Below are 19690 nucleotides of genomic sequence, written 5' to 3'. Positions count from 1 at the left end.
AGAGTTTAATTCTCCAGAGCTGGGGAGATGGTTTAGTTGGTAAAAATGCTTGCTACACAAGCATGAGGAGTCGAGTTCAGGTCTCCAGCACCCACGTTAAAAGGCATATAGTTCATTTCTGTAAGATCTAAAGTGCCTGAAGATAATGCAAGGTGGAAGAGGGAGAACAAAGATGAACAGAATTCGTATGGACAGTAAAGCAAGCACTGAATTCACTTACATCTGTGGTCTCCTCTTTATGCTACCAACTCAAGTCAGTGTGGCCATGTCATCTCTGCTTATCCATATTAATGTTTGAGAACCACTACCATAAATCAATGTGTGTAGCAGGTATTAATCTGCAGAAAGAAATTCAAAACTTAGCGTGCAGGTGGTCCTAGGTTTTATCACAGGCATCCCCACACACACACACACACAATTGTACATGTTACTATTGATAAATTGCTATTGTTGGATTCAGGGAAATTGCCTTGGTTTGATCACCAGTGCTGCAAAAATGATAATAGCCTTGTCCAGTGTGGCAGGGGAAAAAGAAATTTCTTCATTCTAGTCTTGGAAAAAAAAAAAAAACTTTAGTTCCATATGTTCATCTTCATCAAGGATATATTTGCACCTGTAAATGCATGCAACCTTAGGTGTAAAGCTCTTTAGGGTTATGAATCCTCAAAAGATTTCTGCATGGCCTCTCACAGGTAAGGCTCCATGACAGAATCACTGATGTCTCCATTTCACCCATGTTTTCAATCCTCTGGAGCCTTTATTGCCAGCAGAAATCACAATCACAGGAAGACTCAATAACATAAAGGTGGCAGACACTAAGGGAAGATGTTATACTTGGCACTGTAGGGTAGCTGACGCGAAAGAAGAGGTCAAGCGTTCATGTAGGAAACAGGTTCTTAAAGATCTTGTAGAATATCTGAACCTTGAAGATTCTAGGCCATTTTGAGCTACATAGGTACATAGGAGGACCCTGACTCAAAATAAAGCAAAGCCAAAGAAACCTCACATAGGACATCTTAAAAGTGTTGGCACACACATCTATTATCAGCATTCAGAAGACTAAGGCAGAAGGATTGTGCTGCCATGATTATCCTAAGCTACACACAGAGACTGTGTCTTAAAACAAACACAGTTTCATGTTTAAATATGAAATTCCCCCACCCACAGTCTCTTGTGTCTGAACACTTAGTCCTCATTTGGTGGAACTGTTTTGGGGTGCTTTGGAACATTTCTAACAAGTCAGTCACTGTGGGCAACAGAGCTCAACGGTGCTATCTTGGTCTAACTCACCTCAATAGGATTTTAAAAGTAACTTCCTCCCTGGTCTTCATACTTATTTCTTTTCCCTTCCTCAGTTTAACGGTGGAAATAAAATAAATGTCCATGCTGTTTAGGATGAAGCGCCACTGCTAGAGCGCTTGCCTTGCATGCACAAAGCCTGGGGTGTTGGCCCTCTAGGACCACATCACAGGAACTGAACTGAACGTGTTGATGAGGCGTCTGCAATCCTAGCCCTTGGGATGTGGAGACAGAAGGATCAGGCAGTACGGTCCTTAGTGACTTGTCCCAGTGTCTTTATTCCCTCAGTTAAGAATCACACCGCAGTAGTGTTGATAACTGAGGTCCCTTGTAAAGACGTGCCTGGCCTTGAGAAAAGGTGCTCTGTCATTATTGGATCTATTAATAGACTCAAGGGACATGTAATGCTTATGCTCTAGACCAAAACAGAGGATTTCTATATTGCCATCAAACTTGATTTAAAAATTGAAGCATGGTCTAACAAAAGACAGTTTTCACACTCATAAAACTTTAAAAATGGCTTGATATTCATTTAATTGTTTTTGTTCAAACCGCTCCAGGTTTCTGCTGTAGGAGCAGAAAGAGAAGCAAATTCTTCCTAACTACTAGAAAGGCAGACTGATCATATGTAGTCTGAATATTGACTTGGTTTGGGGAAAGTGAATTCTACTTTTTGTGTCTTGCCTTGGGCAAAAATGGAGTGGGGGTGCTGAGAGAAGAGAAGGCAAGAGAAGATCAGAGAAAAATGATTTGAGGCTGTCTTTTTAGGGCATCATTTTTGACCCCAACACTGTGTATCTGACTGCCCTATCCATTGAAGCCCAAATGAAAGGCCAGAGAGTAAAGGTTGGGGTGAGTACATCAATGAGAAACTAAGCAACCAGGACCTCTGAGGATAGAGGAAGTGTGGACTCAGCAATTGTTAGGAAGCAGATTTTAGCCCCCATATGGTTTAGCCTAGAATAACTTTGAATAACAAGCACCCTTATATGGAAGTCTCTCCCTCAAGAAAGAGGTAGAAAAGACACTACCCTCCAGATCATCATCAGTCCTTACTTCAGTGTCTGTCCCTGTGTTGAGTATTGTTGAAGTTCCAGGCAGACTCAAAACTTTAAAACATGAAACACATACAGAAACAAATATCGGTAATTTATTCCATAAAGTGAACTCCGGAAAGTCAAGTCTCATCTGAGTCGTGTGCACATGGAAGCACTAAGTGCTGTCACCACTGTCACAGGAGCCAGAGTTCTCTCTGGTCAATAGTGTCGCTTGAGAAGAAAAGAACATTTTCCAGATCTGTCCTGTCATTTCCAGAAACGTCAGCCAGCCAGATTTAGGTTCAAATTTCTTCATGAAGCCATCTTCCTATGAGAACAAAGCAAAGATTTAAGAATCAGTGAAATAATCTCTATACTCTCCCTCTGTGTAGTCATTTTATCCTCAGCATTGTTCACTACAAAGCTAAACTCCTTTAGAAACACTGCCCAATAGAAATACAGTTTGAGTTATATATGTTGGTTTCAAGGGGTTTTGAAGCCATATGTTAATAAGTGTCTTTGTAAATCTTCTGTTGCTGTGAAGACACCATGACCAAGGTAGCTCTTAATTTCATTGGAGGCTGGCTTATAGTTCCATTCTCATCGTAGCAGGAAGCATGGTGGCATGCAGTAGCTGCTCAAGAGCTACATCCTGATTCGATGCTAAGCACAGAGGGGGACTCTGGGGGGTTGGCATGGGCTTTGGAAACCCCAGTGACATACTTCTTCCAACAAGGCCACACCTCCTAATCCTTTTCAATCCTTTCAAATAGTGTCACTCCCTTGTTACTAAGTATTCAAGTACATGAGCCTATGGAGTCATTCTTATTCAAAGCACCATAGAAGGAAAAAAGGAGAAAAAATTTGAACACATATCTAGTTCAATGTGTAGTTAGTATATGAATATCTTTCAGGGTATAGACAATACGAAGCCATTATTGAGATATTATATTCTGTTTTGCCTACTAGACTTCCAAACTCCAAAGAGTAGTGCTTTCATCTTCATTCGAACTAGCCTTGTTTCTGTTGCTCACTAGTTATAAGCTCCAGGGAAAGAAATTCTCTGGTTTTTTTGTTTTATTTTCATCTCTTTTTCTTTCAGTTGCATAGCACTTAAAAAATGAATTTATATTTATAAATTGTATTATGTTAAAAATTGTTGTTATTATTATTTTGTTTGCTTTGTTTTCCAGACAGGATTTTTTTCATATAACAGCTATGGCTACCCTAGAACTTGCTTTGTAGACCGGGTGGCTTTAAATTCATAGAGATCTGCCTGCCTCTGCCTCCTGAGTGCTAGAATTAAAGTACCACTGCCAGCTGTATTGAGAATTATAAGGACTCATAGTAAATCCAGATTAAACCAATGTTCTTGATTCAAAGAGAATGTTGTGTTTTTCCACCATAATTACTTTTGAAGCTGGTCTTTTTTTTTTTAATTAGGAAAATCCAGGCTGGTATAAACGCCTGTCTAGGATATATGAATTCCTAAATTCAAGCTACAGAATTCACACACACACACACACACACACACACCAAAAAAACAATGAACTATAGCACACTGTAACAATATTTTAGCAACTTGAAATCTATAATAATATTACATCTTCATTAGATATTGCTTCTAGCCTCATACTAACTTTTATTTTATCTAATGAGGAAACTGACACTTGGGGATAATACAACTCATGTTGAGTAACAGTACAAACTGTGTTCTCAACTCTTGAGAGATGGAGACAGGAGGATTACTGTAAACAAGCCTTGACTACACAGTGAGTTTCAAGCCACCATGGGCTACACAGCAAGATGCTGTACCAAAAGAATAAATAAATAAAAGATAATATAATTCTTTGCCTGAACCAGGGTTAGGATGTGAACATTATACTCTTTTCACTCCGTATATTTCAAAACAAGCCCAAAGACAAACTATTCAAAACACTTATTTTATTTATGTATTTATTTATTTATTTTTATTTATACTCATTTTATTTTCTAGAACTTACGAAGTAGCCAGAGATGCCCTTGAACTTTTGAATCTTGTGTCTCTATCTCCTAGCAATGGAGTTATAGCCATGCCCCATCATGCCTGGTTCAGTCAGTGCTAGGGATAGTCACCAGAACCTTGTGCATGCTAAGCAGGCAACCTACCAGCTGAGTTATATCCCCAGACTGTGTTCACACACTCTCTGTACCACCACCCCTGATATTTTTTTGTTCGTCTAAGTAAACATTTACTCTGCATCTTGTAAGTTCCAGGATTACAATGTCTCCAAATGTTTATGTCATAATAGGACTAATACCAAAAAAGTGAATCAGGTGTAGCTTCTTGCGAGTCAGAGGACTCTGAAAATTTCTGCAGATCTTGAAATTAATAGTCGTGGAATCATCATCAAACCAGGCAGCCACCAGAGGGGAAAGTGTCTGTGTATGGTGTGGGGAGTCAGCTGTGAGACAATGATGTCATGTTCCACCAGAAAAAAAGAAATTGTTCACTTCCCTGTTTCCTCTTCTTCTAACCTTGTATTCTCACATAGTATCCACAGTCTTGGTATTTAGACATTTCTTGCTCCTCTTCCAAGAATAGATGTAATTTGTAGCAGAGAGGCAAGTAATAACCTTTAAAATGTCCTTTTATTAACAGGAAAACTGATTATTTCTGAGCAGTTAACATGCTAACTTCTTACATATTTTCAACTTATACGGTAAAGAAAGTAAAAGAAAAAGCTAAATGAAAATATAAAATAGTTACAAATCTATAAAAAACTAAAATTAAAAGAACTGAAAACCAGGAAAATATATTTATCAGGAAAGAGTTCATTCAAATATAAGAAAAATTAATCAGGCCTTAACAGTTAAAAAGAGAAGTTCACTGTGACTTAAATTATGAATAATACATATGAAAACACTTTAAGATTATGAGCAATTAAAGAGCTTTACATTACAACACAATCAGTTTTTTATAGCTATAAAAATATTTTTCTAAACAGGTTCTTTTAAAACTATTTCCTTTAGTGATGCAATTTGAATTTTAAGGCCATTACATAAAAATAAATACACAAATAAGATTTCATTATCACATAAGTTATGTAGTAATATGTGACAGTGGAACTGATTTATTGGGAGCCCACCAAGGCCAGCTGGTCTGGGACTGAATAAGCATGGGTTGATTCCGGACTCTCTGAGCATGGCGGTCAATGAAGACTGATGAGAAGCCAAGGACAATGGCACTAGGTTTCGATCCTAATACACGAACTGGCTTTGTGGGAGCTTAGCCTGTTTGGACGCTCACCTTTCTGGACGTAGATAGAAGGACCTTGGTCTTCCCGCAGGGCAGGGAATTTGGACTGCTCTTCAGTAACGAGAGGGAGGGGGAATGGAGTGGGGGGAGGAGAAGAGGAGTGGGGATAGGGGGAGGGAAGTGGGGGGAGGGCAATATTTGGGAGGAGGGGAGGGAAATGGGAAATGGGGAGCAGGTGGAAATTTTAATTAAAAAAGAATAAAAATAAATAAATAAGTAAAAAAAAAAAAAAAGAAATGCCCATGTCTGGTTATTTCTTGGAGTAGTGAAATTTTGCTAAATTGGACTACTCTGATTTTGAGAAACCCTAAAGCGTAAAGTAATATACCAAGTTGCCATGATTTGTTCCTACCTTCCAAAACTCATGTTGAGTCTTAATTACTATTTTGATAATATTAAGAGTTGGAATCTTTAAGAAATGATTTGGTCATGGGAGCACCCCCTCCATGACTATATCAAGACTATTATCCAAGGAGTGGGTTTGTTAGCAAAAGATGTGTTCAGCCCTTTAGTCATCTTTCCTTCCTCCTTCCATCCCTGCCTTTCTTCCTGAAGCAAGAAGGCTCTTATCAGATGCAGCCCTTCAATGCTGGTACCCTTCAGTGCTGGAGCCCTTGGATGCTGGCACTCTCAGACTCCCCAAACAACTTCCTTTTTGTTATTATTTACTGTGTGATATTCTATTATAGTATTACAAAGCAGACTAACACATATTGGACCAATAACCCAAAGAAAATTAAAACCCCTGACTTCTTTTTAAAGATATAAGTGGGTATCACGGTCACTCCTCTAGAGACTATTAATTCAGTTATTCATTAGACAGCTGCTTTGGTGGGCTGGGGCTATCGCTTTATGGTGGAGTATGTGCCTAACATTTACAGGGCTTGGCTATTTAGACCTTTGGAAATGCCTTTCCTGAGAAGAATGATGAATCAATCACCTATACATCACTGTGCATCTATCCACTCAGCCCATTCACTTTGTTACCAAACTTACTACACCATTAGAGCAAGAGGAAGAAGGCGGGAGGGGAGGAAGGGGCAGAAAACAGGAGAGGATGGCTTAGCTTAACTCTTACTAATCTTACTATTCTGGTTACTTTAAAGGGACCAATTCAGTATATCCCCACTTATAAAAGGGATTTTTTTTGTAGTTAAAGCAGTTTTTAAAAACTGTATATTTAAATTTTTGGAATTTCCCACGTAATCCCTCTATTTACATATTCATGATGTACTTTTACAAGAAAACTTTCTGGTTCTTTACATATAGGTGTTGTCTTCATTTTTACTATGTTTATTCAACATTATTATTATTAAATTATATAAATTACATAATTATGGTATATTACGTTGTTATACATATGGCACAGGCAACCTGAAACTTGGAGTACTTCCTAGGTGACCTAACCTAAGCCATGCCTCTAATAAGCAGGTAATTTGGAGTTCAGTCCTCAGATTTCATTGTCAATTCCTGAGATACATAATTATTTGTCAGGTACCTTCCATGCAATAGATGCTATGCTAAGCATAAGGATATAGTGATGTGAATAGTAGATACAATCACCCTCTGTGGGACTAATGACCAAGTATTCTTCTCTGTTATACAAGTCTGGATACAGAAAAGTGCTCATTCAAGAATATGGAAGTAGGAAAGTAACCTGAATCAAACTAAAGTATGATTCCAAGGGGTGAGCCATTGAGTTCCATCTTAAGCACACTCTTTGTTTCACCGAGAGGGTCTTGCTATATAACCCACACTGACCTTGAAATTCTCCTGTGTTCAAGCAGGGTTCCTTTAGCCTTTGCCCCTGTGTAGCTGAGACTAGAGACACCAGCCCCTAAAATCTATGCTAATAGCTTTAGGAACTATCTTTTCCTCCCAAATGCTCATGATAACTTAAAAAAATCACACTAAATATTTTATCATGTATTATGAGTCCAAATGTGCACATCAAGCTGGTAGAGGGAAGTAGAGAAAATAGAAAAGGCGTAGAGAATGAAGAAAAACAGACGACAGATTGGGAACTAAAGGGGATATGGAAGAGAAGGAAAGAACAGAGGAAGGATACAGGGGAAGGGAAGAGATAGAAGAGTGAGGAGGGCAGGCAATGAGGAAAGGTTCAAACTGACTTTTTTAAAAAAGGGGGAATGAGTTTATGCATCCCATGATTCATGCCTCAGTCTCATGGTCTTCCCTTTAGTGGCAAAGGCCCATAGTGACTGACATCTAACTGAAGTGCACCATATAACTTTTGGTGTTGAAATATACTTAGATTTGATAAATGGAAGCTACTCAATATTAGTATTTATTAGTAATAACAATAGTCTTGGAATTGAACTGAGTGTTCACTTGTAGGAATTGCTCTGGATGCTTGGTGTGTGTGTGTGTAAATCATGTGATCCTTGTGCCAGCCCCAGCTGATAGGCTGCAAGATGGCTTATTTTTACAGACAAGGAAGCGAAGTATAGAGAAGTCATGTAAGTTGTCCCGGTCACACGGAAGCACTGAGCCCTGAAAGAAGCTCAGCCCTGCTTGAATTGGAGTCAGTGCTCCTAATATCTATGCTGTACTTCTCTATTACAACTTGGTCTAAAACTTCTCATAGAGTTTCAGGCATATTTCAAGTGTGACAAAATCATAGGTTTCATGTTTTGTGATCATTTTAGAGGTTTCTCTTTCAGAAAAGGAAGAAGGGAAAAGTGTAAAATACCCACTTCCCCTTCCTTCTTAGGATCCCTGGCTACTAGCATACACATAAGCGTTTTCTACAAAATAAATCATTCAGAGTAAACTCATTCATCAGAGCACATTTGTCAATAGCACTGTGGAAAAAAAAGGGTATTTGTTTGCTATGCCTGTGTGTACTGGCTCACTATAACACTATTTGCCATGAGCAGAATAAGTGATTTCTCTAGGCTGGAATACAGTATTGAGATTGCTTAAAAGAATCGGTTGGTTTGTTTTTTTTTTTTTGCATTTTATTTTATTTTTATTTTTTTATTTTTTTCTTTATTTTATTCTTTTTTAATTAAAATTTCCGCCTCCTCCCCGTTTCCCATTTCCCTCCTCCTCCTCCCACATATCGCTCCCTCCCCCCACTCCCCTCCCCCTTTCCCCATTCCTCTCCCCCTCTCCCCACTCCATTCCCCCTCCCTCTAGGTACTGAAGAGCAGTCCAAATTCCCTGCCCTGTGGGAAGTCCAAGGTCCTTCCACTTCTATCTAGGTCCAGGAAGGTGAGCATCCAAACAGGCTAGGCTCCCACAAAGCCAGTTCATGTATTAGGATCAAAACCTAGTGCCATTGTCCTTGGCTTCTCATCAGCCTTCATTGTCCGCCATGTTCAGAGAGTCCGGTTTCATCCCATGCTTATTCAGTGGATATGGGAGCAGAGAAATATATATCCTAATTAAAGGAGCCATCTTAGGGTTGGCAAGAGACTTGACTCTAGAGGGTCTCGCAGGTGTCCAGGGAGATGTCCCCAGCTAGTACCTTGGGCAGCTGAGGAGAGGGAACCTGAAATGACCCTATCCCATAGCCATACTGATGAATATCTTGCATATCACCTTAGAAACTTCATCTGGCGATGGATCGAGATAGAGACAGAGACCCAAATTGGAGCAACGGACTGAGCTCTTAAGGTCCAAATGAGGAGCAGAAGGAGGGAGAACATGAGCAAGGAAGTCAGGACCACAAGGGATACACCCACCCACTGTGACAGTGGAACTGATCTATTGGGAACTCACCAAGGCCAGCTGGACTGGAACTGAATTAAAAGAATCTTAAAGAGCACTTCTACCATACCTACAGCATAAGATCCTAGATGTAAAAATAAAACCAATCTGAGAACTCACATAGGAGCTTTATGAAGGGTGAGGTGTGTGTGTGTTGTATGTGTGTGCTGCATGAGATGTACTTTTGTATCTCCATTAAGATAAGTTTTTCCTACTGTATATCTGCTAATACCTTTATGATTCCCAGGCAAACACATTTCTAGAAATTCTAAGAGACCATTCCATACACTTCATTCATTTTGAATTCTAAGAATTCACATAATATGCTATATTAACATATATTTAAGTGACACATATTTTGTGTCTTCCTATTGTGCTAGACAATGGGAACATAGAGTAAACCTATAAAAGTTGTGAGACTATTCTCTTTAGACTCCTTTGTGGCCTCTATGCTAGAAGATGCTTGCCTTCACTTAAGGTATACACAGTGCAGTGGAGATTTTTCTGAGTCCTTCCCATAGCCAACCAGAAGAAATATAACCAAACATCTGACATGTTTCACCTAGACCCAAATCAAGATCAGTTAAAAAAAGAAGAGTTACAGGTAGTTGAAGGCAATTGAAAAGGAAGACTGCTTCACAGTAAGATATAGCACTGAGTAAGCAGACTTTGAACAAAAAGTAGAAATGGAGCAAAGTCTAAGTTCAATAGTCAATTACATCAAATGTTTAAACACTTGTAATTATTGAGAACATCTACAGTTTTAGAAGGTAATCAACAAACTAGAAGAAGTTTGCCACATAAAAATAATTTGCATTCAGATTGTTCAAAGAATTCCTTTGTTAATAAAACAATTGGAAACTGTTTGAAAGAAATAAACAGTAAAAATACAGTAAGAATTAGTCATTGAACACGGACTTGAGCTCACCATGAAGGGAACTTTAATTGTACTAGTAACCAAGGGCAAAATTAATTAACATAAGAAAACTAAGTATATGTTTGCATTTAATATAACAACATGGAGAAATTATAGCAGATTGCTAGGACCTCCTTGGACCAAGGAAATGTTGGATACTCTAATATGCTGCTGGCAAGATTATAATGTGGTAGAACCACTATGGGGCCAAAAAAATCTAGTAATTTCAAAATGAATACACACCATAGAGTTTTCAACTCTATGGCCAAATATCCACCCTAGAAAACACCTACACACAAGAAGGATAGATATTGGTATATTCAAAGAAACATTGCTTGTGACAGAAAACTCTGGAAATAACCCAAATAAGAAACCAGCTCTTTGACAGCGTGTACATTCAACAGAACATATTAAGAACTCTCTTAATTTTTATTTATTTATTTATTGTGCTAGGGATTGCATTAGGGGCCTTGTTCATGCAACACGGGAGTTCCACAATTAATCTAGTCCCTAAAGTACTCTTTAAAGTGCTATTTTTAGTACCCTGGGTTAAAAAGAAACAGTTACAGAATAAGTCCATATACTATTTGAGGTGGGGGTTAAGCAGGACTTCCTATTGGCAGATCTGGCTTTCTGCTGAGTCTCTATGGAGTTGAAGATGACCCTGACCTTTTGGTCCTCTTCCGTTTTGTACCTGAGCTCTGGGATTACAGATGGGCACTGCCATGTCTAGCCCAGATATTTGTAAAATGTTTTTCAGAAAGACTACCATGAGACTGAGAATACAGTGCAGTGATAGAGCATGTGCTCAGATTGTGTGAGGTTCTAGGTTTGATCCCTGGTGACAAAGGGCTGGGGGCAGGGTGGGGGTAGGGAGTCTTGCTAGCCAAGCCTGATGGTGTGCATCCAGAATCCCAGATAAGAGGAAGGCCAAGGGTGGTAGGATCACTGTACTCTGGGGATTGGAGGCCAGCCTGGGCAACATGGTGAGATCTCTCAGATGGGGGTGGTAGATGCTACAAGTATTTTCTTTGGGTGTGTTCAATAAACATGCTTTGTATATACAATAGTAACAGTGAACATTGCTTGAGAGAGATAAAAACTGGGGCTGGGAGAGAGACTACATGGGGATAGAAATGGTTTCCAACTCCGTGGTAAGCATATTGAGACACAAAGTTAAGCATCTAAGTCTAGCCAGGAAGGGCTTCCCAATAACCTGAGCTCCAAAACCCTTGGCATAGTCTCTGCTTTCTGAGATACTGTTGAAAAAATAAAGGCAAATTTTTATATTTGAATATGCTTTAAAATTATTCCTTCCAGTGAGGCAACACATTATTTTTATCATGAAACTTTAATAGCCCATAATTTGTATATTATAAATGAGGAAATGTCAGTATGTAAGTAATGAATGTACAAAACCATGCAGCTGACTACTACAGTACAGCAAAGTACAAATAACAAGATCTAACATCAGCTCTTTCTGTGCTAATTCTCCATTGGCGTGAGAATCTTAGCAAAAGGCAGACGTTTGGGGGTCTGCACTGCTGATTCCGAAGATTCAGCAAAATGCTGCTGCTTTCAGGCCCAGACCTCATGAATGTAGTTCACAAGGTGAGAAGAAAAGCTGGAGACACAAATGTTTGCCAACTATAAAGTTGTAGGGTCCACTGGAAATGACCCAGGAGGTTTTTGTTTTGTTTACTTTTAATTAAAAGCATCTAAAATAAGATATACAGACTGCAATCTTTTAGTTAGAATTTTCTCATTTGTTTTAACTAGTAAGGAAACTCTCTATTCCAATTTTGCAGAGAAATGTAAAAAGAATGTCATCACACATACCCAGCCTCCATTCTGACGTATCCATTCTCCTGTGTTATTCATTATGAATTCAGCCACAAAACTGGAAACTTGCTTGTAAGTGTCCACATCCAAGTCAATCTGCTCTTGTGGAAGTTTTTTAAGGAGAACACCACCAAAAGCAAATATAGTCACAATCCTTCCCCAGTTGATGATGCCGTCTTCAAATTCTTTTTCCATTACTTGATTGAATATTGTTCTGGCAGTATCTATGGATTCCACATCAAAATCATCCAAGTATAGTTTCAGATTCTTTTCGACTTTTTTCTGAACTGAGAAAGCAACTCTTTGTAGCACCCTGGATGTTTTGCTTGGAGCCGATTCAAAAGCAGGAACCTGCAGTACATACTGAAGATAGTCCTCAACCAGTGAGTGGATATACATGAACTCACCGTCAGTCATCTTCCCCAGCAGGGCTAACTGGAACTGTCCACCTGAAGGCCAAGGCAGCAACTAATACAAAGCCAAGGTTGGGCTTCGGATGGGCTGATCATATTTGAACACTGCTGGAATTTCTCTTTACGTAGTGGGCTGTGTGTGAAAGCAAAAGTTCGAACTGTGAAAGAGAAAAAAATGTTTCAGAGAAACACCACTTCCTCTTCCTCTTATGATTCAGTTTAAGCGTCAAGAATGAGAGGATGTAGAGAATCAGATCCCTGTAAGCTCCTGGGAACCAGAGGCCCTTCGGAGCGCCTATGACAATACTACACTTGAAATGTAGATACGCTAAGTTGAGAGGACAAAAAGTTAGCTCCTTTCTTCTCATATTTATAATTTCTGATAGCAAACAAGCTAGCTTTATGCCCAACTTAGTACATATTCTTTTTAAAGTATCTACTTTTGTTTTATGCCTGTGCCTGAGTTTATGCATATGCAGCAAGCACTTGCAGTGTCTGTGGAAACTGGAAGAGGGTGTTGGGCTCCTTAGAACTGGAGTTGCAGGCTATGGGTGCTGGGATCTGAACCTGAGATACCTTGAAACAGCAGAAAGTGCTTTTCTCTTCTGAGCTCCCTTTCTAGTCCTTCATACGTATTCAGTCATATGTATTACCCTGTGTCTGACTCAGAAATCATGGGAGAAATTAGAAGGAGCAATGATGTTAGAGTCACAGTGCCTGGTATCAGTTGTAGACGTCCTTCTTCCTGTTTACTGTGGTTTGGTTGTGACCTGTACTTTGAAAAAGGAAGCCATCTAGAATGACTTTAGAGGGTTGAGGTAACACTAAAGGAGATGGCCTAGATAACGTGACCGCCACTGTGTCTGGTGAGATGTAGGGGCTCAGTGGTGCTGCCCTTCATTCTCTGATGAACTAGTGATGACTCGGCTTCTCAGTTGCCCCCTGACCCAGTGAGTACAGAACTCCAGAGGTTCACCATTTGAAGTTAAGAGCAAATCTCGCATTTTGTTGAGCTTTGGTAGCGATTTGGAGAGAAGCTTGTTGGAGATGGTGAAATCAGTGGCTAAAGCAACATTGCAGACTTTGGGTTGGAGCTTAAGTCTCCTCACGTAAGTATGCACGTAGCAGTGAAGGCGGCTGCTGAATGCATGGAGGTGAGGAGCTGTGCTTACCTGACAGCTTCAAACTGAAGAGCCAGTGGTGGAGAAATAGAGACAATTATATCCCGGGAAAAATCAAATGTGCTTTTCACTCTCCCTCCATATATGCTGTAATTTTAATTCTTTGCAGCAGATTGTTATGAGCAACTGCAAACATGGAAGAAAAATACATTTGCAACTTGTATTTATGATCAGTCAATAAAGTTGAGGAGAAAGGGAGAGAGGTTGCTTAGGGTGCTCAGAAATAGAAACGTGGTAGCCATGGAAACATAGGAGCTATTGATTCAGAGCCCCAGCTCATCTGTTTTAAACTTACTTGCCACAGGTCCGTAGTCTGTTTCCAGCCAGTGACATCAAGGCAGGACTGTGAAGCCACACTCCTATACAACATGTTACACAACTTTCCTATACGACATGTACGTTATATTATTCTACTTTCCAAGGGCTCTCAGAGCCTGAGCCTACTTCCCATCCTTTGCATCCTTCTTTACAAGGGTCAGTCCTGGATCACTCTCTTGCAGCTTTGCCAGCGTCTTCTGGCTCCGTCCCCACCTCCTCTCACAGCGCTCTCCTCGGCTATCTCCTGACATCTACTTACCATAAAGTCTCCTCTCTGGAGTACCCGTGCAGAACAGAACAATCCATGGTTGTAAGGCCACTATATTTCTACAAAATTCTACCAAGCAAAATTCTTCTGTGACTATTTCTGTTAGCCCACAGAATCGCAAGGCCATGGGCAAACTCCTTTCTGACTTCTAATCAGGTTTGAGTAGCCTAAGGACCACTCCAATGATACAAGGTTTGTTTCCACCCTGCACATTCCTGTGGTGCTCAGAATTTCTGACAAAGTAATGGAAGAATGTTGCTTAATAATTTCAATAAGTCTTCTGTGGTCAAGGGTACCTTTTGCATCTCTTATTGCTTATTGCTCTATCTATTGCCCAAGTCTGGACCCAGGAAAGGCAAGCAGTGGATATTTGTTGAATAAGTGAAATAGACTTACTTCAAAACTATAGGACCAACTATATTTAGATTTTATATTTCTGAAATATTGATCCAAAAATGAGCTATTTTAATGTTTCTAAAAATTTTGTTGCTTTATTTAATTTATTTTGGAAGGTTTGGAAGGTTTGCATCTTAAGACTTGATAAAAAGGAGAAAGAAAATTTTTTACCATCACCACTAAAAAAAAAAGTAGAAGAAAAAGGAAGTTTATATATCAATAAATTATAATATAAAAAGTCGGGAGGGCAGAGGAGCACCCAGAGGGCAATGAGGGTAAGAGGCATGTAGCTGACAGGAAGCACATACAAGAACATGGGAAATATTTTCCACTAACCACAACAGTCTGTGGCCATGAGTCTTCATTCCTTGCCGGGTCTATATGTAGAATTTTGTGTAGAATAGATCCTACCCCAATACACTCTGGGCAGGTCAAACATGACAGGTGGAAACTGAAAACCGTATGTTTATTGTATTACTCCATAAATTTAGACTAAGGAACAATGTACCAGGACTGTTGTGTACTAGATTAAACAACAACAACAACAAAACTTTCCAGCCTACAAGGAGTTTTAATCCAGGAAAAACTATAGCACACCATGCATAGTCTAAGGATCTGTTGAATGAAGAAGCCACTCTAGTAGGTTCAAATATAGAGATACTTCCCCAATTAAAAGCTAAGGCAGCTGGACTCTGCAGCTGTGCGACAGTTCTGAAGCTCTGAATTTTATTCATTGTGAATTAAGTGGGGCAGGCTGATTGGGGAGATAGAGATGAAAGAGAAAGATTTGCCAATATTTCCATATTTAAAAAGTCCTTTGCCGGGCGGTGGTGGCGCACGCCTTTAATCCCAGCACTCGGGAGGCAGAGGCAGGCGGATCTCTGTGAGTTCGAGACCAGCCTGATCTACAAGAGCTAGTTCCAGGACAGGCTCCAAAACCACAGAGAAACCTTGTCTCGAAAAACCAAAAAAAAAAACCCAAAAAAAAAAAAAAAAAGTCCTTTGACTTAGGACCTGGGATTTGCCATATCGGTAGGGCAGCTGGTTAGCATGCTTGCCTGGGTTCAATCTCCAACAACACAAATATGAAAGAAAAGCATCTATGACCTGACTAAGTCTTTCTTTGTGCATATTTTATCTAGGAGCTTCTATTGGAGAAGCTTGATAGCCCAGACAGGACTGAATGAACTACTAGTGACTGCCACGAGAACAGCAAGGAGAGTATGTGTCGTCTTAATAGTGAGTTAAGAACTTCATCTTTTTGCACAGTTTTTTTTTTTGCTGTCAGTGTTTTATTAATGTGTTCATCCTTGTATATTTCCATTGTACTTGCAAAAGTACTCCTATGTCCAATTGTCTATGCTTATAATAAGCCACCCTCTCAATACTCATGGTTTAAAGTAGTAATCAGGTGGCCTTCTACGTGTGTGGGAGTGTGGAGGTGTTTCTCGTGACCCTGACATTTGAGAGGACCCAGTAGGGCTAACTAATATTTGTTCCTTAATGTCTAGGACTTGGCTGAAATGACTTAACAGTTGGGATTCTTTTCTATTCTGACCAAGAAGAAGCGACGATTGTGATAGGAGACAAGAGGACAGAACTCCAAGATCCCAAGTCATGAGTATCCACAATGATACAGGCTGCATGACAAGGTAGGTGGGACAAGTGGTTTCAAAAGAAATTGCTGAGGTCAACTTCTCTTTTCCACAAAGGAGGAACCTGAAATTTTGCTGGGCTTTTTGCTGCTTCTTTGGAGATCGCATGGGGGAGTTCTCACTCTGTTTGGCTCTTTAACTCCTCTGAATTTAGCTACTTCCCTATTTTGAAGCCCTGACCAAGGCAGAGTCTCTGTCCAGAACAATATTCTTTCATTATATAAAATGAGGACATGACGGCCTCTCCAAGGTATGGTTGAGGAAAAGTTTTGGGTATTATTATTATTATTATTATTATTATTATTATTATTATTGATATGAGGAAGAGTACAGCAAAAAGTTTATGCACCCCGGTAAGCCTCTCCACCAAATCAGACAATATCTTGCTCTGCAAATCAGACCAAATCAAACTAAATTAGAAAAAGCCCAGGTTTAATAGATACAATGTTCCTGGATGGTTTTCCACCCCCTCTTCCCCAGAGATGAGAGGGAAAGGAAGATGGGAAAACCACATGTCTGTTTTTGTGGGGGTGGGGGGGGCAGTTTGAATACCTTGTGGGAGTGGTCTTGAGCATCTCTGCGAGACGGGTTATCATTTGGTGGGCTTTTTGAGATGCAACAGGGTTTGGAGAGAGATGGGGAGGTGGCTTTGAGTGGAGCTTCCACCCAAACATTCCAGACTCTTTGGATATATGGAAATCGGGGCCTGGGGTAACGCTTCCACCCCAACATTCCAGACTCTTGTTATATGGATGCCAGGGGCTGGGGCGAGGCTTTCCCCAGAACATCCCAGACTCTGGATATATGGACACAGGTTCATGTCTGGCTGCTTCCTGCAGGCATAGGGTGACAGGGGAGAGAGGAGTTGGGATTTGGTGAGCTCACGCTCGGCAGGACATGTGGGTGGAGAAGTATCTGGTTAACTGCCATTGTGGAGACCTCAGGCATCTTCTTTTGGGGGAGATCTGGGAAGGCAAGTTGCTAGGAGAAAAATTAGATTGTTATTATCAGTCCTATGAATGGGGCTAGCCATGGGAAGGGTGATTACCTGCCAGAAAGAATGGAACAGAGAAGTACCCTGGTTGTACAGGAGAGGCACAGGTGAATAAGTGAGACACGAGGGCAGATATGCCCTTTAAAACCAGATTCCATCGCTGGTGACGCACGCCTTTAATCCCAGCACTCGGGAGGCAGAGGCAGGCGGATCTCTGTGAGTTCAAGACCAGCCTGGTCTACAGAGCTAGTTCCAGAACAGGCTCCAAAGCCACAGAGAAATCCTGTCTCGAAAAATCAAAAAAAAAGAAAACAAACAAACAAAAAAACAGATTCCAGTTACTGGGGAGGTGCCCATTTGAGCCTAGAGAGGTGGTACCAATGGTGAAGTCCCAGGAACTGGTGCAGGTGCTGGCATATCTGGAGAACCCTCTGCAGGTTGGTGACCTGTAAAATATGCTCAAAAGTGGGTGGGGTCAAAATATATCTGGAGATACATTTTACCAGACCAGATTTCTTGATATAGCAGCAGAACTTCTCCCAGGAACCTGCAGGTATCTATCTGTAAGACAGATGAAACAGAGTTATATCTTTGTGTCCTAGCAAATGGCTATGGCTTTAGGTTAAAAGGCATGAACATTTTAGAAGACAAAGGAAATTTTAAAAGTCTTAATCTCTGAAGTTACATCTGAAATCTGTTAATCCTGGACTATGAAACCCGTGAAAGAGGCACACCTGCCTTTATTTTTAGCAGGAAACTTAACTAATAAACTGAAGGGTCCGAGAATAAGAATATAAAAATGTAGATTCCAGAAATAGGAATGTAGAAATAAAAAAATATAAAGTTGTAAGCCTAGGAGAATGAGAACAAACTGTCAGCAGCTTCCTCAGCAGCTTAAGGGTTAACTATTAACAGTGGGTTATTTCATTTTATAACCCATAGCTTTATTTACAAGGCCGAAGTATCTCTCTGCAAACTGAGAGCTTAACACCCCCGGCCATCCTTGACTAATGACGGGTATGAGCTGAGTTAAGTTTTAGGAGATGGATATATGACCTCTGGGTTACACACTATCCCTGCTGTATGAAACGGGCAGCATCTAAGGGGAGACCACAGGGCTTCAGTAAACACCTGGAAGTACCAAGGAAGACAATAGATTAAGTACAAACACTAGTTTAACTAAGAAACTCTGTTAATGGAGATTGTAAAGTAAAGCAATCTGAGTTTTACCTTGAGATTATAAAAATTCCTTTGTTCAGACATAATGCCTGGAGCCCCTACTATAAAAAGGGGGGATCAGAAACCAGCCTTCACCACAGCCTTACAAAATCCATCCCTGGCTGTGGTCTCAGCTAGCTGATAAGCTTTTTGTGCCCCATGGAGATTTTTTTTTTATTTTTTATTTTTTCCTGGATTTTGGTTTCTGGAATAAAGTTTGCTTCTGGTTTATTAGACTTTCGTGGTCTGTCCCCATCTTCGTGCAGCCTCATGGACCCAACATAAACTAATGCACTACCAGAACCCTTCATCAAATGCCATCAAACAGATCTGAGAGAGATAAGTAAATGAAAAGAAGTGAGACAGTTTTTCCAGTTACCCAGGTAATCCCAAGTTTCTCCATGCTCTTGGCTAACACCGGTCTCAGAAGCAGTACTTGCCTTCAGCGGTTGAGCCCAGGAGGTCTGGCAGATTTTCCTGTGAGGGTAGGGTGTGGTCTACCTGTCTTGGCAGGATGAGGCAATCAAATTCCCAGTGTCCTGTTATCCACTCCAGGCAGGCTCCAGGCAGCTAATGAGATAAAAGGCAGATCTTTTCCTGTGTGACTGAATTTGTCATATCCAAAGCAAATCTCCAGGAGGAAGTTCTTTTGCAGCCATGTGTCTTCTTAGAGGAGCTACAGGATGCTGCAGAAATTGGCATATCTCTCTCACATAAGAAGACTTTTTTTAATTTAATGCCATACTCTCAGATCTGTAAAGGCAGTTGAGGATCAGGGCACCTTTACTTGTTGGGTATATCTAAATTGGACACATAAGTTAAATTTGGACATACAGTTTACCCAGTCAGTTACAGCTTACCAATGTCAGTAAAGACAGGAGATTAGAAGGAATATTTTAGTCTCTAGTTTTTAGCTGTGGTCCTGAGACCCAGAGTATAATCCTAATCTGTAGAAATCAGAAACAAGTTTATTATTATTATTATTTATTAAAAATTTCCACCTCCTCCCTTCCTCCCATTTCCCTCCCACTCCCTCCACTCCTTCCCTCCCTCTCCAGTGCTAAGAGCAGTCAGGGTTCCCTGCCCTGTGGGAAGTCCAAGGTCCTCCCCCCTCCATCCAGGT

General features: G+C 40.3%; 1 protein-coding gene across 1 annotated transcript; it reads right to left on the bottom strand.

Annotated features, from left to right (window-relative positions):
* Window positions 1-2448: 2448 nt before the first annotated feature.
* On the bottom strand, window positions 2449-12687 carry Bcl2a1 (BCL2 related protein A1). Its single transcript, XM_057768609.1, is given in 3 exon segments — window positions 2449-2579; window positions 2581-2664; window positions 12122-12687. Coding segments are annotated over 3 exon segments (528 nt in total). The 5' UTR covers window positions 12542-12687; the 3' UTR covers window positions 2449-2555.
* Between the last annotated feature and the right edge of the window lie 7003 nt (window positions 12688-19690).

This window comes from Chionomys nivalis, chromosome 4 (assembly GCF_950005125.1).
Source record: "Chionomys nivalis chromosome 4, mChiNiv1.1, whole genome shotgun sequence".
Classification (NCBI taxonomy): Eukaryota; Metazoa; Chordata; class Mammalia; order Rodentia; family Cricetidae; genus Chionomys; species Chionomys nivalis.
The sequence above is the reverse complement of the archived record's forward strand: the minus strand, read 5'-3'. Positions and strand labels throughout refer to the sequence as shown.